The sequence below is a fragment of the Eubalaena glacialis genome, chromosome 10, assembly GCF_028564815.1.
Source record: "Eubalaena glacialis isolate mEubGla1 chromosome 10, mEubGla1.1.hap2.+ XY, whole genome shotgun sequence".
In the NCBI taxonomy this organism is placed as follows: domain Eukaryota; kingdom Metazoa; phylum Chordata; class Mammalia; order Artiodactyla; family Balaenidae; genus Eubalaena; species Eubalaena glacialis.
The window spans coordinates 49,526,949-49,550,740 of NC_083725.1; the positions used below are offsets into that span (position 1 = coordinate 49,526,949).

At 44.9% G+C, this 23,792-nt stretch overlaps 1 protein-coding gene across 2 annotated transcripts in view; it reads right to left on the reverse strand.

Annotated features, from left to right (window-relative positions):
* AMOTL1 (angiomotin like 1) overlaps window positions 1-23,792 on the reverse strand; it is a 127,167-nt gene that overhangs the window by 27,842 nt on the left and 75,533 nt on the right. For both annotated transcript variants that reach the window (XM_061204038.1, XM_061204039.1), the window contains exons 4-6: window positions 19,558-19,849; window positions 11,483-11,627; window positions 10,205-10,294 (exon numbers count right to left, since the gene is read on the reverse strand). In XM_061204038.1, coding sequence (XP_061060021.1) covers window positions 10,205-10,294; window positions 11,483-11,627; window positions 19,558-19,849 — 527 coding nt within the window. The remainder of the gene's footprint in view (window positions 1-10,204; window positions 10,295-11,482; window positions 11,628-19,557; window positions 19,850-23,792) is intronic.

The following is a 23,792-nucleotide window of genomic DNA, read 5'->3' on the forward strand; positions in this document are numbered from 1 at the left end:
CGGGAGAACCTGCACACATACACTTCGCTGGGGGAAGTAGTTCTTTCACGAGTCTTTATACCATATTCTGCTTGTACTCCAGGTACAGTGGCTGATGTCTGTCTGACTTATCCTTCCTACTTGGCTTACTTCATAATGTGTCTAAACCCCTCTATCTTTGTAGGACTTTAGGAATCTAAGATAGCGGAAGTGTTGCGTATGTGAAGAAAGAAATATGACAAGTTTAGGCAACAGTCACTGAATAAGAGGATCCTATCGATACAAGATCAAATTCTAACTGGATATTTAAAATAAAATTCGAAAATGATCCTTTTCAGATGCTTATCACTGGAAAGTAACAAAGCCTAACCACAAAGTCTTCTATTAATCTAATGGAGGAAAACAACACATTTTGGTCTTAACATACTTAATTTATCTATTGCTCTTTAATATCCAGGAAGTGAGTTTAACACCCCAAAGTGCTACTTTTTGTAGCACCAAACGTAAACTATCTCAGGTATGATTTGCTAAAATATTTATTTGAATACGAGTAAAAGCTCTCTTAATATAACATTTTCTAATCTACTCATTCTTCATATTGCATTTTTATTTTAGAAGCTATACTTATACACCCAGGTATAAATCATAGGTATTTTTTTACCTGCCTAGATCTATACATATGTAGCCTGCAAACTCACTTGACTGAATATACACCCATTCATCCAGCTCAGCTTCCACAGGTACTGTTCAACCTTCCACTTTATTTTTTTTTTTAACTTGAAGTAAAAACGTACTGCTACTTCGGTGTCACTGCAGACAGCATAATAACACATTAAGCAATGAATTAAAAATGCCACATAGATACAGGATGCACAGGGCATTTGATTTTGACTATACACCTACGCGTGAATCGATGATCAACTAAACCTGATACCTTACACTTTCTATAACCTCCACAGAAGTCCTTTTTTGCTTTCTCTTTTCTTAATACAAAAAAGATAAATAACATACACGTCTATTTTCAGGTATGACAAAGTAAGACCCTACCAGACAATCTGGCTGCCCCTGCAGAAAACAGCCATGAAGCCTGGATATAATGCAGAGAGCAATGACCTGACAGGAGTGAAAAGTGAAGCAGGCAGACAGATGGCGTGGGAGGCCACTCACTGCAGAGGACAGAGCTGCACCTGTGCTGGGGCTGGACTGCGGCCATTGTCACATTTCATGGCACTGTACACTTAAAATGTGTACACTTTATTGTGTGTACATATAGGTATATATTATATACCTATATTGGGTTTAATTAAGGCATTATTATAATATGTATAATAAAACGATGTTTTCTAAATGGGCCCTTTGAAGGGCAGATATGGCTTAACACCAAAACCTGGCTGAAAGATAGAAGCTGATGCTGGGGAAATTGTAATATCTGGGACAGAAGTGACTCAATCTAGGACTGACCAGGGAGAAAGAAATGCATCACCTGCAATTATATGTTCTCCCTTCCTTTAACTTCTGCGACCCCTCCCATTGTCATTTTTGTAACTTGCTTTGAGCAGATCCTTTTATTCTTCTTCTTTCTACCAAACCACAGTCTTTGTCGGCAAGAAGAAAATTAGTAGCAGATGCAAGCTTATTTTTAATGGTCCAAGACCAAATTTTCCGAACTTAAAGCAAACACTTTGTCCTGTCAAAGTTCTTGGATTCCATTAAGATACAACTGTATGTTCTCCCTCCAATTCATGAACCAAAAATAAGTTCAAAAACTAATTGTAAGAAACTATACCACAGGGTTACTCATTGTATTCTGCTAATTTTTTATTCTTATCATCCAGAGAACAAAGAGTTTAATTTCATAGATATTTTGAGAAAACTTTTAAGAGTCTAAACTCCATGCTGGTCTCAACAATTTTTTTGTTTTTGTATCTGTAGTGGATTATCCAGCAAGGCCTTTTATTATAATTGGCTCTGGTTCAAAGACAGATGTAGAAGTCAGAAACACAGAATGTTCATTCCAGTAGTTAGAACTCATTTGAGATGACTTGAATACATTATTATTAAGTCACAGTACTGGGCTAAATAATTTGCAGTAAGACTTCTAGTACAAGAATTATTTATGTTTGCTTACTAAGGCTGGATTCTTCTCTGGGTAAAAATGTGAAATCTTTCATCACCCCCAGAGCCAACAGAGTTGACCTTTGGAGAAGGGGAAGGAAAAAACAAGAAAAAGGAGGTGTTCTTGTCATGGTCTTGCATTAAGCGCCTAGGGGGCCTTGGACAAGTCATCTGATCATCCTTGGTCACAGTTTCTTCTTTAACGAAGCATGGAGGCCATGCTAAACGAGCTCTAAAATCATGGGGAGTCCAACCCTGCCACCTCTTCCCACCTCCCTGGTACACAGGAAGTAGCTCTACAGAGTCAGGATGCCCTGGGTTCAAAACCTGTCTTCTCCACTTACCTGCCTGTATGACCATGAACAAGTTACTTAACCTTCCTTTGCCCCAGTTTCCTCATCTATTAAATACGTGTAACACCTACCTCACAGGGCTGCTTGGAGGATGAACAGAGACGGTGTACCTACAGAGGCTAGCACAGTGCTTGGCTCACAGTAAGCGCTCAGTCCGTGGTGGCAGCTGTTACTGCCGTTAGATGACCTGAACCAGGACCTGAAGGCTAGATGACAAGGGAGCACCCCTGCAACTCCACCTGAAGATAAACTTTGAACCATCAGATCAACAGCCTCCGGAAACACTGTCACTCACAACGGCCATCAGATGGCCTTTTAATGAGCTCTGGTTCAGAGGACACGTGTATTGCTGGTAACCAGACTTGTGACCTTTCAGGTCCTTTCCAACCCTGATATATAAGATCTGCAGACATCATCTCACAGCAGGATGCTTATGGGAGGATTTATGGCCCTGCTGGGAGAGGCACCCCTGAGACCTCACTACCCAGGCAGTTACTAGCCGTGGCTAACCACAGGGCTGTCCTGCCCAGCCCTGTCTCCATCGTTAGCTAACTATGGATCCCCACTGGGCTAACTAAGGTTTGTGACTGCATTTGTATGTGTCTCAGTTTATCTAATGTGAAATAATCACGCTCACCCGATTAGGAATTAAGTAAAAGATGACTCTGAAACTCTCCCAGGAAAGAAAATAACAGTTATATCCTGATTTATAAATTAGGACAATTTACAAAATAAGACCTAAATACTTCTGAAGTTCTTTATTTTCCATCCTCCTTTTGCTGGGGTTTCTTCTTTCCCTTTCTCTTCCATGACCAGTGCCTGGAGCAGAGGTTCACAGACTATGCCCTGCAGGCCAAATCCAGGCCACTTGTCCACGGCTCGTCTATGGCGGCTTTGGGGCTACAGGGACAGAGTTGAGTAGTTATGGCCCCCAAACAGAGAATTATTTACATTCTGGACCTTTACGGAAAGAGTTTGCTGACCTATGGCCTAGAACACTGAACATGCATGGTAGGTAGCCAATAACTGTTTTTGAATAAGTGATAATGGTCATCATTTCATTCAACATCCAATAAATGTTTATTAAATGCTTCTAAGCACCAGGCACTGTGCCAGCTTCTGAAACACGGTGACCTGGGAATACGATGGTGAGGATGACAGTCAGGGTCCATGCCCTCATGGTGTGGACAGTTTAGTAAGGGAAGAGAGAAGATGATCATCCAAACAGTTCCTTATTTGCAGTATGATGACTGTTTACAAAGGGAACAGGCTACTGGCAGAGTATATAAAAGGAAGACCGGATCCTATCTCAGGCAGCCTTCTCTGAATAACTGCCGTTTAATTTGAGCCGAGACCTGAACGTGGATTTCTTGCCTCTGAACTGCCAGCGAAAGTGAGGGGTCCCTGATGCCACATGAAATGCAAATGGGTTTCAGTCTGTTTTTCAGTCTGTGCTTCCTCCATCCATCCGTCTAGCTACGAGTGCAAGGAACACAGATCGTAATGAAGTTCGAGACACTTGATTTTTCAATCCCCAAACAGGAATGCTAAGCAAATAAATAATTTAAAAACCAACAAGGTGAAAATCATAAGCCACGTTCACCTGTTAGACACTGGATATCAACACATGACCAAGAGACCGTTCTGCCATCAGTTCTGTTTTTTTATGCACGGAAAATCGGTCTAAATTGAAGAACATTACTTTTCACACTTGGGGAGAAGATTTGATGGAACATAAACAGATGCCCTGCAGCCTGGGTGCGCTGCTGGTTGTCATGGAGGTTTGAAGTTTCTTGGTGCTGCCTGTCAAGGTTGATCAAGCGGCTTAAGCACTCATATGCTCTGCCTTCCAAACCCAGCAAGGCTCGGCGGGCCACCCGGGCATTCTTTGGGAACACGGCCCATTGACCCCACCCTGAAAACTGGCAGGTCCTTTCAGAGAAGGTGGAGGAAGGATGCAAAGGAGCAGGAAGAAGTGTTGCAGAATAAATGCGTGGTATAAAGTCTTCTTTGCATTTCCTATCACCGATTAGCCCAAAGAGCTCTGCTGCCTAAATGGGGAGATTTATTCCTCTATTTCTTTAGAGGAAATGTAGGTACAGGGAGATTAAGCATCTAACTTCAGGTCACTGAACACGTCAGTGAGAGCCCAGGAACCAGAAGATGCAGTAACTGATCCAAGATTAGTTGCTTTAGCCCATGCCTACAAAATCTTTGCTTTTTAGAATCGCACAGTCCTACGAAATATAGACGTCATCTAAAAGATCATCTCCTTAAAAGGAGAATCATTAATTTAGGGCAAGAGAATTTTCTTGGTTTAAGAGATGCATCTTGGCAGGCTTCGTGGACGATTCCTTCCCCTTTGCCCAGTAGCTGATCTGTGGTGTCTGGCATGGTCTATGGATTGGTTAGTGTGAAAATATGGCCGGCTGCTACAAAAACTTTCATATACCATAGCCAGCTCTCATCTCCAACATAACCACAGCAGAGTAAAGAGAAGGAGTCAGGGAACCAGAAGTCAACTATACTGTAGTATAGAGCAGTCATTTTCATGAAAAAATACTACTGTTCCTCATAGTAGAAGATTTCCCTTACCTGGATATCTTCCTATTTGAAAAACCAAGGAAGGAAGGAAAGGGGGAAGGTGGAAGGCAAAAAAAAAAAAAAAAAAAAAATCAAGCATTTTTAAGTTGCTTCTTATTTTGAAGGTAGTTCATTAATAATTTCACCTAATAGCTTGAAATAACTGAGCAAAACCAGAGGTAGCTCCCAACATGACTGTGAGACATTGAGCTAAAAAGAACATTTTGATACTGATGCACCATGATGAGAATTTCAAGCCTGTTGTTACAGGGATTTCCCACTTTTACTCAGTCCCTCAATAAACATTTATTGAGTGCCAGGTACATAAAGATCCAAAGGGTTTTAATGAGGGTTGGGGATGGATGTTGGTAAAGAATGCCTATAGTTCTCTCACCTAGTGGAGGAGATCCATGCAAAGGAATGGTGCCCACAGAGAATGTAGGCAGAGTAGGTGCTTGTAGTAGGGGTTTCCCATTGAGTCAGGAGCTGCAAGCACCAGCAGGCCCACAGAGGAGGAAGAAGCCCAGTGCATCCACGTGTGATAACATCTAACCTCTCCTTCCTACTGAAGCCTGATAGAAACCCACAACATGATGTAATGAAACCCAGTGAGGATTCAGAATAAGCTCCTTATGCTCTATGTAGGTCAACAGAATTAATGTTTATGTCATTGTAGTTTCTGCTTTGTGTTTCACACAAGCCCTTAGAGGAAATACAAAAACCAGAGATTTTCTTTTAGGAAATTATTTTTGTCTCTTTTATGTTGTATAAGAGACAGAAAATCAAAGTACCTAAGACAAAATTCAAGGGTAAGATGACGATTATAAGATACATTGAAAATGGCAAGTTACTATTATTTTTAATGGAGTGGTCCCACACTTCTTTTTGGTTCATTTTTAAACCCATGGGGATTATAAGGGAAATCAAATCCTATGAATTAGTCTTGACTGATTTACACCCATTACTTATTAATTTAAACAAATAAATGAATGTCCAAAAAACCTTTTTTTCTTAGACAGGGACATTTAACAAAAGCCAGAATCTGACTTACATAGACTTCAGTTTAACCGAATATGCTGAATCCATGGGGCCTAAAGAATCCTAAGGGGGTGGAGGTGGGGAGATGAGTTGATGGCCATCCTGTAACATGACTGGGTTTCATCCTGGAATAATACAAGTGTGCCAGAGCTAATCAGCTCCCCCTCCACTCAAGAATATAAGAAGATCATCTGTGCCAGTCTAGTTTCCCCACATCTAATATTTTATTTTTGGCTTTCTGACCTACTAGCGATGGAAATTCTGCAGAGTTACCAATTTTCAGAAAGAAACAGTTAAAACATTTCACTTATTTAGAAGACAGAGCTAAGAATGATGACAGACATTCCCAGGGCACTGCGTTTAGTGGACAGTGGCCTGTGTCTGGTGTGTGTGTGTGTGTGTGTACACAAGCACACACACATACATGTGACAAATAAGTGAATGGGAAAACTAGGAATCTCAGTAAGTTAAAAAAGCTAAAGGACCAAGAAGTCCCAGTTTCACTCAGCCAGATCAGAAAGGAAATTGGCTAGATGCCCTGTTTTTAAGGAGCAATTTGGCTGCAAACATATTTGGAAAAACAAATAAGTAAAACCAGAAAACACACGCACAAATTTTTGAATTCCTCCAAAGAGAAAAACACAATGCCATGAGGTGATAGGGAAAAACACTCCTCAGAGTCATCAAATTCCTAAACACTTCATTCAGCAAGATTTTTAATACAGACAAATCTCATGTCCGAGAGGAGCACGATTATCGCCCTGTTGAATGTCCATTTCTACTTGTAGAGCTAAGTGGTAATGACCAAGGCAGTCCTTCCAGGCCTTCCTCAGGCTCCAACTAAAGAGCAGAATTCTGTTCCTTTAAAGAAAAACTACTCTGGGCAGCAGGGAAATTTAGAAATCATGCCAGGAAGGATGTTCCCCTTCCGTTAGCTGAGAGTTTACAGAAGTCCTCCCAACCGCTCATGCTTCAAGAGTGCCTTGGGTGTTCTTGGACCCGGACCCCGAGCTTCAACTTGAACACCGAGCAAAAAAGTCAAACATGTTAGTATTCCCTTTCCTTCTAACTTTTCCACTGGCCAAGGTGGTTGTCAGGGGCTTCCCACCGTAGCCTTAGCTCCTGGTAGGCATGATCCAGAGAAGACACTACTATTTGCTATGCAGTCAGACTTGCCTTTCTCTTAGCCAAGCATTAGAATCTCAAAAGACTCATTTGAAAAGGAGTAAAATAGATAGCTAGTGGGAAGCAGCCGCATAGTACAGGGAGATCAGCTCTGTGCTTTATGACCACCTAGAGGGGTGGGATAGGGAGGGTGGGAGGGAGGGAGATGCAAGAGGGAAGAGATATGGGAACATATGTATATGTATAACTGATTCACTTTGTTATAAAGCAGAAACTAACACACCACTGTAAAGCAATTATACTCCAATAAAGATGTTAAAAAAAAAAAAAAAAGGATGGCTCCTCTCGAGTGCCCAATGTTTATAATTATGATTACTAGGCACTGAAAAGTACTCTTACAATAGAGCTTGTAAAAAACTATACAGATAACTGAACACATTAATAATTGCGAAGAGAGATAGTCATTTGTGCCTGCCATTCTGTGCCCACGTGCTAAAAGGAAAGCCTGACAGAGAGCACCACCCATCACCAGCCTCCAGGGTACGTCTGCACTTTGTTATTACACCTGCTCACTTAGCTATGGGCATGAGATGACTCAACATGCTCAAACCTTCACTGGTTACTTAATCCCAACTCCTCCTGCTCCTCCTGCTTTTTATTGGTAAAGGATGATCATACATCTAGTGGCTCTAGTCACACTCTTTTCTCTCTCTCTCTCACTGTCATTATTCAATTGGTCACCAAGTCCTACTAATTTGTCACTTGTTTATCTGTCTCCTACCCTCCACTACTACTTCTGTCTTAGTTCAGGACCTCTACCTCTCTTGCCCAGATACTAAAATATCTGTTAACTAGTCTCCTTGCCTACAGGTTAGTTCTTCATGAATTTCTCTTCTTCTGTGCCTCCCTAAAATATAAGCCTTGCAAACAATGAAATAATAAACATACTTGAAGAAAACATAGGTGAATATGTTTATAATTTTGGAGTGGAAAAAACATTTCTAAGTATGACATAAAACCTAGAAGGCATAAATACAGTCACTTGAAAAATCTTCTGTAAGATAAAGAACACTATATTCAAAGATAAAAAAACAACTGGGGAAAATATCTGCACTATATTTGGCAGGGGACATGCTAATTTCCTTCATATACAAAGAGTTCTTCCAATTCACTAAGAAAAAAACCTACTGTAAATTTGAAATAACATCTCAAGTCCATCTCTTGGCTACACCAGGAGACGAAAAGCTAATGCAAATAATTATAAAGCTGTGAGGAAGGCACAACATGTCCTGAAAAGACCAGGTACTGAAAAATTGGTTAGCTATCACTGTTAGCAAACCTGCTTCAAATGTCCTGCCAGGATGCAATTACATCACATGTCAACACTGAGGCACATTTCAACAGTTGAAAAATGCCCCTGGACTCTCTTGTTTACGCCTCTGGAACACAGCAGCGTATGTTTGCACAGAACAAATCATTCCCTGTAAAGCTGGAAGGGCCTCTTTGCCTACGTTATTGATGTTTTAGTTTTGAGCCAGAAGGTTAAAATCTTTGGGAACATTTCTGAACTCACACGACACCAAAACCTATTAGTCCATTAGCACAGCCTAGGCTGGGAGGTTACAGCAAATGCCCATCAGATGAAACTCACTGACGTTTCCATTTTGACCCAAACTAAGTGACAAAATAATAGCCCCTGACAAGAAGGCAGAGTATCAGCAAAGTGACATCACTGACATAACTGCCACAAAGATACTTACTCTACCTAAGCACACGATCACCCAAAATTAAGGTGTCAAAATCCTAATTGCAAATAGTACAGATGACTCATTTTTCAAATGAAAGCTCAGATGAAATGGTAAATCTACTGCACCCATGAGAAGAAATAACTTTTGTTAGGAAAGTGAATAATTCAAGACGCTGATATATATAGCTTTGTATGTGAGTCTGGAGCATGGGCCAATTCACCTAACTGCAAGACTGCAAAGGAATCTGATGCAAAAGCCCAAGACTGTATTAGTGTCCATTTGCGAAAATAGAATTTTAAAAATGAACCTGAGACTCAAACTGGAGTGCAATCATGAGTAAATCTTGGAAAAACAAAGGCGCTTAACCCCAACGAATAGTACTGGAAATTAGAAAGTTTAACCAATTGTTTCCCAGCCTTGAAAATGTAGAGCTGTGTTGAGGGACCCAGGCATCAGAATACCACCATTATACAATGGATGGCCAGAGTCTGAGCACAGGACTTTTTGTTGTTCAAACTGTCTTTAGTTTGTGAGCACTTAACTCACAATGTTGTTGAGAATTATGACAGAGAAATGAATTCAGTTTTCTAAACAGTTTCCCAAAAAAGCCAGTTGGATTTTTACATTTCTGACTTGGACAATGAATGAATGTGCAGAAATTCGAACCTTAATCGATGGTTTCTCAAAACCCACTTGCTTCTGTCATTTGTCTCTGGTGAAATTAATAGAATATTCTCCCAATAAATCTCGAGGCACAGGAAGCCGTTTTATTCCTGGCTGAAATGGGCTCGATGGTTTGCAAGCGAGCATCACCTACTGAGGCACGTGCTGGGAACGTTTAGGTGGCTTCATGATGCCAGGGGCAGCCAGTCCAGAACTGCTCAACCTAGGCACACACAGAATGTGACGAAAGAGCAAATCCCACCACAGGCTTCCTTCCCTTTCCATGGGGAAAAAGAACTGTGCCTTAGTCCAAGTGGTGAGTGCCAGGAAGTACTCTATAATACCCACGGAGGGCATTAGGGAGAAACAGAAACTGTAGCTAAGGAGGTCGGAATAAACTTTGCTGAAATAATACACATCAACCTTGGCTTTGTCTCTGGCAGACCTAGGTGGGTCTCATCTTCAGCCTAACAGCTTATATGTTAAATTAACAGACAAAAAGCAAGCAGCACAAAACTTACTTAAAACTAACAGGGTTCTTTCCTCAGGCCCCCAGTTTTTAAAACTACCCAGTTGGGATAGGTAAGCATGGAGACTCACTCTGGGAAGCGTAAAGCCCCTCGGCCGCTCTGTCTTCGTGTCCGTCATACTCCCTGCTGGACAGCTGCCTGTTGGCAGTCTCCAGTCGATCTGTGCACAGAGAGGAAACGATTACAAAGAAATGCACGTGCATTTAAGTCATCCTCCAACAGGCAAATGACCTGGGTGCTGAGAGCTGGGTAGGGAGAGATGCCCAGGGAGGAGCCCCAAATTGAACAACTCTTGGGGGGGAACAAGACGCTCCAGAACATCAAAAAGAAAAGTCCTTAGACGCCACGCTGTGCCTTTATGCAATCTAATGCCAAGGTGTGCACCAGTGGCAGGCAGAGAAGAACAGGTTCCTGCAAGGCCAGCAGAGTCCTCGAAAAGGGGTTGAGTCCCCTTGGCCTCAAACCCAGCCCTCCTCTAACCTTGACCATCAGCCCTCTATAGCTGGGAAGCAAAAAATTAAAAATAACAATTAAATAAATACCAGGAAACAAGTCAAGATGACCTAATGGATGAAGATTCTACTCAGTGAGTTCTAGGTTTGCTCATGCCATTTGGTCAATCTTCATCTATTCAATTAAATAATTCAGCCTAACAAGTCTTTATTGAGTTTACATAATACCCAAGACTAAAGGGTTTGCAGTAATAAAAAAAAAAAAGGTAGGTTCCAGCTACAGACTGCCAGTACACTGAGTCTTTTGACACGAGGGAACTGAAAAATGGCTTGGCTGACTGAAAGTGAAGTATGATTTCATGGGTCAGATCATTCTGCGTGTTGGAGGTTGCCAAGATCCTGTAACAGGGGGCCCATAGCTTTCAGGAAGTTGATATATATCTACTCTTTTCACAACTGTAGGTTTTTTTTTTTCTCCAAGAGGGACATGTGTCTAACTCTGCCTTCTACACTATATACCAAGCAAGTGTTAACTGTTGGCTTTCAAAGAATGCAACTAAATGCCTCAGCTTGATGTGGCAAGGGTTGTGCATGGAACATTGGTCTTTTCAGACATTCCCATTCACAACACAAGTCATGTTAAGTACTTTTAAAGCAAGAAGGAGCTGCACACATACTCCCTCCCTGTCAGGGACTCGTGCATAGAGGTTGTCACTTCTCAGGCTCAGTGCTGCAACCTACAACCTACAACGTGAAAAGAACACTTCTGCTCTCTGGTGCCCCTTTCCCAGGGGGTTGGGATTTACAAGGTTATGTAACATAACTTGGACCTGAAGTCAGGCTGTCAGCAACACGGGGCGTTTAGGGTAGAGAAAACATGAGTGAACTTGACATGCCTCGGAGGTCTCTGTTGAAATCATGGAGCCTTCGAATCTCGCCTTCGAGTTTGTTTCTCATCGCCTTGTCCAGCGACTCTCGCTTGGTGGTAGACTTGACCAGGCTCTCATAGGCTTCCGAGATTCTCTGAAGTTCTTTTTCAAACTGAAAGAAAGAAGCAGCACGAAAGTGAGACTTCTGACATTCCCACCCATGCCTTAGCTATGCTGATTCTTCGATACTCCGGCTGTGAAGGCTGTATCTTCAATGCAGCCTTTCTGTGTCTTAAGTTTGTCTACCAAATCCTGCAACCGACTCCACCACCCCCCCATCTGTTTCCCAGGGCCACATTAGGATCCTGTGAATTACAGACTCACAAGTCTGGTGGGACCATCTGATGTCACCTGGTAATAGTCTCTTGGTACAAATATCAGGAAGGGGTGAATTTAAACATAACTTAGGACTTCCCTGGTGGCGCAGTGGTTAAGAATCCACCTACCAACGCAGGGGACACGGGTTTGAGCTCTGGTCCGGGAAGATCCCAATTGGTGCGGAGCAATTAAGCCCGCTAGCCACAACCACTGAGCCCGCGAGCCACAACTACTGAGCCATGTGCCACAACTACTGAAGCCCGCATGCCTAGAGCTCGTGCTCCACAACAAGAGAAGCCACCACAATGAGAAGCCCGCGCACTGCAACGAAGAGTAGTCCCCGCTTGATGCAACTAGAGAAAGCCCGCGTGTATCAACAAAGACTCAACACAGCCAAAAACTAAAATAAAGTAAAATATAATGTTTAAAAAAATAATAAACATAAAATAAACATAACTTAAACCGCTTATATTAAGTATGGCAATTTACAACTATTATTATTTTTCCTAGTTAATGTGAGGAAAATATTAAAGTACAGGAAAACTAAAGGATCACAAGTAGAAGTCTAATTTCCTGACTCCAAGTACAGTGCTCTCCTGAGACCCTCCTACCCATCCCCAAAGGAACATAAAATCCACACGAAGAGAGGTTTCATCGCTCAGCCTTGTTATCCCTTTGTCTATGAAATTATCTATATAAAGGACTAATGGATTTGTATCTAACTGTAAACCATAGAAAACCCCTTTATATGTGGGAGTTGAAAGACATGGGATAAAAAACCATTTTTTTTTTTTTTGTATTTCACGAAATCAAGAGCTGTCACTGGGAAAGCCTTTAATCTACGGCATATATAAATCTATAACAAGTAGCTATAACTGATAGAACAGGAGTCTAACATAATAGCACGTTTTAAAGTAGAAATTAATAAATCCCATTTTATTGTTGTATAACATAAATGCAGGAGAAAGGGTAAAGAGTACCTGCAAACCTGGCTACCAAAAGTTGGAATCAGAGGCAAAGTGGCAGGGTTGAGAACATTAGCGCCTCTCCCTGGGCACCAAGAGACCTGCACCGTGTTTTGGTCCCTCCACAGAGAGCTATGTCACCATAAGGCAGACACCCCGACTGCCAGAACTCCAATTGCCCAGATCAAAAAGTCCCTGCTGGGCTTCCCTGGTGGCGCAGTGGTTGAGAATCTGCCTGCCAATGCAGGGGACACGGGTTCGAGCCCTGGTCTGGGAAGATCCCACATGCCGCGGAGCAACTGGGCCCGTGAGCCACAACTACTGAGCCTGCGTGTCTGGAGCCTGTGCTCCGCAACAAGAGAGGCCGCGATAGTGAGAGGCCCACACACCACGATGAAGAGTGGCCCCCGCTCGCCACAACTAGAGAAAGCCCTTGCACAGAAACGAAGACCCAACACAGCCAAAAATAAATAAATTAATTAATAAAAAAAAAAAGAAAAAAAAAAGTCCCTGCTGAGACTCCTATAAGTAATACATACCCTAACAGATACCTATTGCACACTTACTATGTGTCTGGGTGCCGAGGAAACAGATATAAGACAATTCCTGGTCTTTAGGGTCTCACAGCCTAGAGCTGGCCTGTATGCAGATACATATGCTTCTACAGTGCAATGTGACAAGGGGTGTGGTGATTTAATGCTATGGTAGCCTAGAGACAAAGTTATTAATTTTACAGGGGTGAGAAGGGGTTTCTATAAAAAAGATTCCAGAGAAAATGCCATTTTAAATGAGTCCTGAGGGATGAACAGGAATTTGCCAAGCAGAAAAGAAAAGGCCAAAGGGCTTTGGCATTCTTGGCAGAAGACAGGGCGTGAGCCAAGACAGAGCCACGAAGGGAAGTGCATGTCTCTGACATGACAGGTCATCTGGGGATGACAGCAAGGGGCAAGTGGCAGGAGCAAGCGCCATAAGGAAGGACTTTACGGGCAAAGGTAATTGTGTGTGGGGGGGAGAGCTTGGGGAGGGGACAGCAGCATAAATCGCACCTGAGGTTTTATGGAGATCATATTAAAGGATGGGGTTGCAGGGTGGGTGTAGGGAGAGAAGGCAGGAGAAAGGAATCCAGGTAAGAAGCGAACATAAACAGCTTAATGACAGGACAAGGGCATGAACCCAGATTACTAAAAGGACAAATTCCAAAGACACTGAAGAGTAGAATCAATAGGTCTCCGTGACTGTTCTGGACGGTAAGGGAGAAAGAAATCACAGACATTCATAGCTTAGAAGACAGAGTAACAAGACTTAACCAAGATAAATGATAAGAGAAACAGGTTTACCAAAACCAAAAGTCTGGTTTTGGAGATACCATGTCTGAAGTGCCTGCAGAACAGTTAGCAGGAAAGAGACAGGTCTGAAAGTCAGGTGGGCAGTTGTTTCCCTGTGCATAGATGACAGATGAAGTCACAAAGTGAGACCACTTAGGGAGATCAACAGAAGATCAGAGGGCCAAGGATGGGAGCGCTGACACTGCAGGAGAAGGCGGGGCAGGAGAACCCAGGAGAGAGACTGATGCCAGGGGTGCCATTGCAGCCGGGAAGCCAAAAACTTCAAGAAGGAGACCGAATGTGGTCAATGCCCCGGAGGTTACAGACGGAGCCAAGACCCATCTGAGAAGAGGTGGGTGAAGAGGCTGGAGGGCATCAGGACTTCTGCTCAGTGGCCTCCAACCAGGGAGGGGCCCAACACCAAGGCTCCCTTCGGCACCAGGGGATGCTCCCAAAGGCCTCCTCATAGCAGAGTTGGTTGTTCCACAGTCCCCTCATTTCTACAAGGCCTTTCTATCTCTTCCAAAGATATCATGAGTGATTAGTCATGTGGCAGCAGAAAGAACAGCACGTCCTGAATCCTGTTCACAGTTCTACCGCAAATTATGCTCCTTCCTTTTAATTTTGTTTTCAGAAGAGATGGCTCCAAAATATACCACCATTTCTACGCTAATTCCATCTGTAAAAGGTGGCCTTTGTTTTTGGACAGTTGGACCATCCCCATCTAGACCGAAGGCATCACCTAGTCCCCAAGGAAGCTGAGGGCACCAGAAACCCTGAGGTGTCCACCGTGAGACAGTGCTCATGTTTCAAGCCCAGGGCAACTAGGATGCCTTCCTCAACTAGGCCACCCATAGGAACTTCCCTCCATCTGATGTCACATACTTTCATCTGGAATTCTGATGCATTTTGTGTCTCTGATTTGACTGTCAGCTACCTGAGGGCAGAAACAGTCCCTACAGCCCTAGACCTGTGCCTTCCTATGACAAAAGTACTGACGGTTTACTCAATCTTTATATTTATAACTCCTAAAGACAGACTTGGACATTGATAAAACTACACCCGGTTGTGGTTTCTTTCCTTTCATGAAAAGAACTTCTGTCCGCACGCTATAAAGGGAAACTGTAGCGTCCCCGAGACAGCATAGTTTACCGTCTCAGATACTCAGGCAGACAGGAACTGGGTCAGGGTTATGTGCTTGTAGCTACCAAGAGAGAAAGGGCAAGGGTCATAGTTCTGAACAATGTATTTCCTGTAAGAAGCGATACCTGTCGTGGTGGAGACAGATGAGTCTCCTTCAGTGTGACCGGAGAGGACAGAAGTACAACTAAACGCAGCAAGTTAATGAGATGAGACAGTGATTCAACATATGGAAGAATTTCCTAACTACCTCTCCCAAAAGTCTACCCAGTAGTGAACTTCTCTTTTCTAGCAACATTCAAGTAAAAAATGAATGACTTCTTTTCCGAGACATGAAGCAAGGGCTTCTAAGGGGTGGGAAACTGGACTAGAATTATTGAAATAATTTTTAGTCTAAAGCTCTACAGTTTCTGACTGCATACTCCTTCAGAAGGAGAACCACACCCTCTTCTTCACATCGGCTGCTCCAGAACATCTTCAGTTCCCCTTGATGTGTGTTAGAGGTGAAGGGAGGTGGAGAGGCTGCCTTTGATATACGGACATCTGGGCCAGTTCAGAGTCTGAGGATGATCGTGTGAAGAGGATACTGGGTTTGCCTCCATAGCTCCCATCCTGCTTTCCAGCCTAGACATCAGGAAGCTCTTAGGCCAGGCTTGCAAGATCCCCTGAAATCACATGGAGAAGCACTCCCTGGCCCAGAAATAGAGCTACGAGCAGAGGGGAAAGCCTCACACAGCTTTCACTGGCATTGCTGCCATGAAGCAAATGCACAAAAAAGTGTCCGGAGAAAATCTCAGCCCTTTCCAGCTCTAGAAACTGGCTTGTTCCCTGACAGCTCAGGGACCTACAGAATCGAAGACAGGCCTGCCATCCAAGCCTCAGACTGCCCAATCACAGCCACCGCTGTTTCGCTGACAAAAGAAGAGGGTCTTTGCTAAAGCAAGCCCGGGGGAACAGTAAACATGGAGCCCTTTCCCTTCAAACGTCCATCTCCACCCTGATGGCTTCTGACGCCAACCAGCTCATAGTCTGGTCCAGCTGGAAATTCCGTCCATGAACTATGTTTCAGGGAAACTGGGAGGAAAAAGAAGCAAAATGAGTGCCCAAAAGGAAATAAAGAAAAACCACTGCTCTTTCTGGGGGTCCCCAGCCATCATTCCAACACTAACAGGGATAATCACCACCTTGTGCCTCTCTGGAAACAGGGTCTTCGTTTCCAGGCAGTACTTTGGCAGCCTCTGAGTTTAGTTGTTGTTTCCTGCTGTGTTCCTGGCTCAGTGCACGCAGGCTAAGCACTGCAATTAAAAATTCATCTATTTTTGGTTCTGCCCTGACGATGAATCTCTGCGAGTGCCCCCGAAGCTGTGAGGAAGGATTCTAGGTTGGATGCTCCTGCCACTGGCACTGGGCAGCCACACCCTACGGCGCAGCACCATGGTTCCACCCAAAGTGGGGGTCATCATCCCCAAGGAGTAAAGTCACCTCATTGGACAGGCCTCTCCCTAGACCTGAGGCTTAAATAAGCAGCTGCTGAGACACAGCGGAGCCGTGAGGCCTGGACTAGGATGACCTCGGGAACACAAGCCTTCAACTGTCAAGTCACGATTTCACGCCGCTCTCTGTCTCTTGGCCCTAGCTGCTGAGAAGAGTTATGGAACTTAGTGATAAATATGGCAAGTATCCATCAAAACCTGAGTTTTCAAATTGACAATTCCAGCTCAACATATGACAGGTTAATGAAATATAATATTTATGGAACCATTCATGACATTCAAGGGACTGAAGGAGTCTGGGAATCCAGAAGGGACACAGCTTTTGATTTTTCTCCTTAAGTCATCAAAATGCTTTTGGTCACAAAGTTTAAGAGTCATCCCCGGGCTTCCCTGGTGGCACAGTGGTTAAGAATCCGCTTACCAATACAGGGAACACGGGTTCGAGCCCTGGTCCGGGAGGATCCCACGTGCCGTGGAGCAACTATGCCCGTGCGCCACAGCTACTGAGCCTGCGCTCTAGAGCCCGAGAGTCACAACTACCGAGCCCGCGTGCCACAACTACTGAAGCCCGTGCGCCTAGAGCCTGTGCTCCGCAACAAGAGAAGCCACCTCAATGAGAAGCCCGCGCACCACAACGAAGTGTAGCCCCCTCCTCACCGCAGCTAGAGAAAGCCCGCGTACAGCAACAAAGACCCAACACAGCCAAAAATAAAAATAAATTAAAAAAAAAAAAAAAGAAAAAAGAGTCATCCCCTGTGCAGGGAAAATGAGTCACTGGGAGGCTGATTTTGGTTTTCAAAATGAAAATGGGCATCAACATCAAGAAATAGACGTATAGGGGACTTCCCTGGCGGTCCAGCGGTTAAGATGCCATGCATCCAACGCCGGGGGTGCAGGTTCAAACCCTGGTCGGGGAACTAAGATCCACATGACGCGCGGCCAAAAAAAAAAAAAAAAAGATGTATGTTACAGGCCCATAAAAAAGTGTATCTTAATAAAAAGTCAACAGAGAATCACAAGACCTCCCAATTTATGCAGCCTCCTTGCAACTGTTCAAAAATATCCATGGAAAAGACAGAGAACCACACTCTGCCCTCAGGTGAGTCTGCACGGCTCCTGAAAGCGTCTGCCATAGGGCTTCACTAGGGAGAAGAAAAAAATGACTGATTTCCCAGGAAATGCTGAGTTGGCCTTTCCCAATTTTCAGCCTGTACCAGGAAAGAAGCTACCCCAGGAAGCATCAGAGGCAAGCCTGGGCCTAAGCAGTGACTTCCAGCCAAGGCCAGGAGCCAGCACGTGTTTCCCAACTTCTAAGGGTACGACTGAGGCTGGGAGTGAGGCCTCCATCCTTAGGCAGCCCGCTGGTTCCCGGCCCTCATTTGTTCCCCTCCAATAACGGCAGCCAGACTTCTCCGGGCCAAGCCTGGTCTTGACTCCAGGGAGCTCCAGACCCTCTCGGTGGAAGCTCTGCACAAATGAGCTGGGGCAGGTCCTGTCTGTGAATGTTTGCATCATTCCACCCACTGCTCCCAGCTGACTGCTGCCAGCCCTCAGGGAATCACAGGGGCTGACTGTTCTGACCCCCAGACCAGCAGAAAGGCCAGGCTTAACTGAGAGATCAACACGGCACAGCGAACACCATGGGCCAGCCAGGAGCATGTCCTGTTACACAGAACCAAGTGGCAATGCTTCTGTAGCCAGGTGAGTTTACATTCTCACCCTTTCTCTTTACAAAAGCCCCTGACTGCCCAGGACAGAGCAGGCACCCAGACTCTTACGAGATGCCTTCTACCACCCATGCCTCCTTGCCTCCAGAAAGGAAACTCGAGTGCCCTGGGGCTCTGCTGCCCGAAAAGATCCTATGACTGGGTGGGATAGGGAGGGTGGGAGGGAGACGCAAGAGGGAGGGGATATATGTATATATATAGCTGATTCACTTTGTTATATAGCAGAAACTAACACAACATTGGAAAGCAATTATACCCCAATGAAGATGTTAAAAATAAATAAATAAATAAAATTTTAACAAAACATTGCTTAAAAAAAAAAAAAAAAGATCCTATGACTTTTGCCCCTCACCTCTTCCTTTCTACCTGCGGCATTTCAGGTGCTGGCATGTGGGTCATCATGAAATCACTGCCTGTGATTTCACTCTCGCTGGATGTCTTCCTGCTGACTTTGGCTTTCAGCGTAAAGCCCTAAGAATGAAGGCTGCCGTACATCCTAATATTCCCACGACAATGACACAGGCTGGAAATACGCAGCATCTCCCCACCTGTTAAGTCATAAGCATAAGGAGAGCGCGCAGTAACCTGTACTCTGCCCTCAGTGCTGAGACATCGCTGCTTTTTGCAGAAACCAGCTAATGAAACCAACATGGCAATCACAAGGTTCCTGTCTGAGATCCCAGATTTAAAGGAAAAACCTGTCTCTCTCAACTCACTGCTTTGTGTTACTCTCGGTGTCCCCTTTTCCACACTGTCCATCTGGGGAAATGCTACTCAGCCTCTGAGTCTCAGGTCCAGGGGCACCTCTGCTGCCCCTCCTGCAGCCTCTTGATGTCCTACTGCAGGTTTAACTTAGGCAACTCTGCCCCTTTTGGACTATAAGCTCCTCCAAGGAAGACACCGTGGCATATTTATTTTTGTCTCCCTAAAGCCTTGCTCGGTGCCTGGCATAAAAAGGGGTCTAGTTAAACTTTGGCCAGTGAGTCAGGGAATCAACCCGCCATGGGCAGGTGAGGAATTGTGTTCCCCTTCCAGAGAACTTTCTCCCTCCCCTCCCCTAGGGAAGTCCGGTACCTTGTGGAGCTTGTCGGTGTTGTCGTAGTAACCCTGAAGTTCCTGGTGCAGCACCCGGTTCTCCTCCGTTAGGATCTCCACCATCTGCTGGGCTCGCTCCACGATCGCAAATGCATCCGGACCAAGCTGCTGGCTGGGGGAGGCGGCTGGCGTGGGCTGCGAGGCTGCCAGGGTCATCGGAGGTGGAGGTGGCAGGGACACCGAGTGCAGCGGCCCGCTGACGGAGGAGTTCTGGGAGGACATCGGGCTGTGCTGCTGCACCGTTGATGGGAAAGGAAGCTGGCAGGGGCGGCTGCAAGGGAACAGAAGACCAGCAGTCAGACCCCAGGGCCGTGGTGGGGAGAGGAGGGAAGCCCAACCACATGGGCACTATGGATGGTTTCTACTGCCAGGGGTCATCACTGACGCACGGTCCAAGCTAGGTTGAGTGAAGCAGCTTCAACCCTCCATCCCACAGATATTTAATGTGCTCTCCCCATCGGAATCAGCACTGCTCTGGTCACTGAGGAAAGAGTGGAGCAGACAGACAAGGTACCTGCTCTCATGAAGCTTACGTTCTCGGGGAGAGAGACAGGCACACACCATCACACGATAAACACACAAAGCCAGGTATTGAAAAGTAATGAGCCCTCTCCAAAGAATCAGGGTGACAGGCACAGGGAATGACTGAGAGGCTAGGTCATACCGAGAGGTCAGGGGTAGACGCTTGAGTTGAAGTCTGTTGACAGACAAGGAGGAAAAAGTGGTTGAGGGCAGGGGGTAGAGAAGTGGGAAAAGTATTCCAGGTAGAGGAATCGCCTGCGAGTGGGGCTTAAGGCAGGACTTAGAGGAGAAGATCAACTGGAAGAAAGCAAGTCGATACAGAGCACAGCCAGCAAAAGCAGCACAAGATAAGGCCAGCGGGATGGGCGAGGGTCTTTGCGAGCCAAGGCCAGCCCTTCCCTTAGAGTGCGAAGGGGGGCCAGTGGGGGAGCTGCTTCCACTCTGAGTGGCGTGTAGATGGGATGTACGTTGGCAAGGATGGACCAAAGGTGCCCAGTGAGGAGGCCTGGGTGTGGTCAAGGTGAAACCTGACGAAGGCTCAGAGGGTAGCAGCAGAAAAGAAATAGTCCATGGATCTGGGGTATGTTTTATTTATATTACGTATGGGGAGAGAGAAAGTGAGAAAAAATTTTAAATTACTCCTAGATTCTGGGGTCCACACAAATGGACAGGGGTACCATTTAATGAAATGGGAAAGTCCTAGGGAAGGAACAAACTTTGCGTGTTCTGATTTGCTGAGATAAGGAGGTCTGAGAATCGAAAGTCTGATTTTAACCAGGTTAAAAGGAACACACAGAGGTGTCCCTTGATGGTTCAAATTCTGGGTACTAGCTCCTTTACTTGAATTTCCACCTCCTGTCGCCCCTCCCTAACGATCCCCTCCTCACGATTCTGTTAACCTATTTCATAAGAATCATTGCATTTTCTTTCAGCCTAAGCCAAGGGCTCCTAACAACAACTTCTATAGGTGTAAACAGCAAAGACAGTCTTGGCCTCTAGTTTTCCAACCACGGCTGTCGCTCTTCTGCAGACTTGGGAAAAACCGGTTTTCTTGCTGTCCCCTTCAACCTTTAGGTCTCAGTCTGGGAACTGGGGTGCTAAGAATTATCAGCAACCCCCAAATCATCAACTTTCTCTATCAAGGGGTTGAGATCCTTCTACCCCGTTACAGTTTCCTGTGCCACTTCCCATTACTTGTGGCCATCCGTGGCCAAAACTCTCAGAGCTACCCCACTTTTTCTCGGGAGCTCATCTGGCCTTATATTTCCTTTTGAGTATATTTGCTGGAATGTTTTTGGACCCTGTCAGCCTCCATATCTCTCATTTTGTAAGTATCCCTTAGGGCATTTTAAGCATCCTCTGAATGCTGACTCCTGGCAGCTAAATGTCAAACTCTAGCAGAAAAGTTGACAACGGTCACCTTAGCCCTCCCTACATGGAGATGCAGTTACTCCTAAAGATGACCTCAAAAGGAACCCAGCAGATCCCACCAGAGTGACTAACCACAAGCTCTGCTCTGGTAACCAATGTGAGAGCACTCCACCGCGGCTTAGGAGATAGTTCCCAACTAGATTTCCTTATGCCTTAGATCTAGGCGCCCCATCCATTTCATGTTAAAATAGCTGGGATCTAAGTTCCCCAAGTCAAGGTAGAGAACCATGGAGCTCAATGTGGTTCTTTATTCCTTAAGTGTCTCAGATTTCAGAAAGGAGTACTGTCGATGGGGAAGTGTAAACCCTCCCTCCTCCCTCCCTCTCCGCACCTATTATTGAATACTTAACTATCTGGCCGTTATGAAATAAAACATTTCTGCATTCTGATGAATTTGTGCCCCTTCCACACTGAAGTGTATGTGAATATGTGTCGTCCCGTGTGTATGAGTAGGTCTGTGTGTACAAAGTCCACCTCCATAGTGAGAGTGAGATGCCCCTGGCTGCTCTTCACAACGCCCAACTTTCACCCCAGATCACAGGAACTCCTATCAGTCGTGGACCCAGAAAACCATAGATCCTTAGTGAGTACGTGCATTCCCGCAGGCTGGCTAAATACTACAGTGCAATTTTCATGGAAAGAGGTTACCTTGGCAAGAGACAAAATGCCACAAATTACACTGCCTCAATTCAAAAGCAGACACCCATCCCTACCTCCTCGGTTCTCCCTTCTCACTTCATCCAACGCAAACGACAAGCATGGCACGTCTCCTTGGAGCTGAAGTGGGCACAGATGAGGCATCCGGGCTTGCCTTTGACCCAGGCAGCTTCAGGCTGGGGCTTCTACCTTTTAACATTTATTGGGCTCTGGGATTTGGAACTCACAGTCAGTGATGGGCTTATCTTCTCGGTCATCCTTTTCCTTTATATAACAAAAAGGGAGGTTTTTCATAATGCCAGCCTAAGCCATCCATGACAGTGACGAGTTACCTGAGTGGCAATGCAGGAAAAGGGTGTCTGCCAAGCTTGGAGACAGAAAGAATGGGTTTTTCAAAATGGGAAGTCTTCTATTAAATAGAGAACACCGGCCTCACAAAATAACTCGGTTACACATTCAAAGAAACCGTATTACAGTGGACGACGTGCAGCCGGGAGAGCAAACCTCTGTTCCGTGGCTTCGCTACTCAGCCAGCTGGGGCTGGTAGGCTCAAAGGTCTGTACAAGGCAAATCTGGCTGAGGGTAAATGAAGAGGAAAGAATGGTGGGGGAGGGCAGGAAAATGTCACGATCATACCAGTGCTATGAAACAAGCTATCCCCAGCTTCCAAAGATAACGCTACTGATCAGCCACCGTCAGGATAAACCCTTCCTCATAATGGGGACACACAGAAAAGGGAAAAAGAGGAGATGGGAACCAACATTTATTGAGAAACTACTTGTGAATAGAATTCTATGCCACAATCGTCTATTTGGGAGCCTACGCCCCCTGTTAGAAAGTGAAGGCAGAGAGCTAGGTTACTTGACATCATGTGTCTCCTGGGACCACCCACCACTTGGCTTATTGTTAAAGGACTTAAGGAGTTAATATGTATAAAGCCAGGCACAAATTAAGCAGTGGACAAATGTTAGCTATTATCACCATTATTGTAATTATTATCATCTGTATCCCAGAGCCTAGCCCTGAGTGTGGCTTTCATGAGCAGTCCAATAATTTTTTTCTGTTATGGCTAACATTTACTGGGCACTTTTTACATACCAGTCACTGTGGTATGCACCACTACATGCATCACCTCATTTTGACCTTTATAATTGCCTTATAAAACAGGCATCATTGTCAAGTCTCTGTATTTAGATGAGAACACAAGGCACAGGACGGTAAGTAACTTGCAAAATGGAACAGAGATAATAGAAACATAAAGGAGATCAAAGCCCAGGCTTTTCAATTTCAGAGTCCTTGTAGTTCACTCTTTCCCTGAACAGACCAGGTGAAAGCAGGGAGGGAAGGCAGCCACCCTTTGTCCTCTGCTCCCGCGTTCCTGTGGCTCAGTCTGAGCCACCACCACATCCATGGCTCACGTCCTAACAACAGCATCAGAGCTTTTTGTAGGCTTGAGCCACCTCAGGGGAAGCATGAAGGCTAGAAACCTGCCCCTGAGTTGTTCTCTTGGACTGTTACTTACCTTCAACATTATTATCTTTCATAGGTTAATGTCCCTTCTACAGAGAGCATTCAACTCACATTTATTGAGGGTCTATGCCATC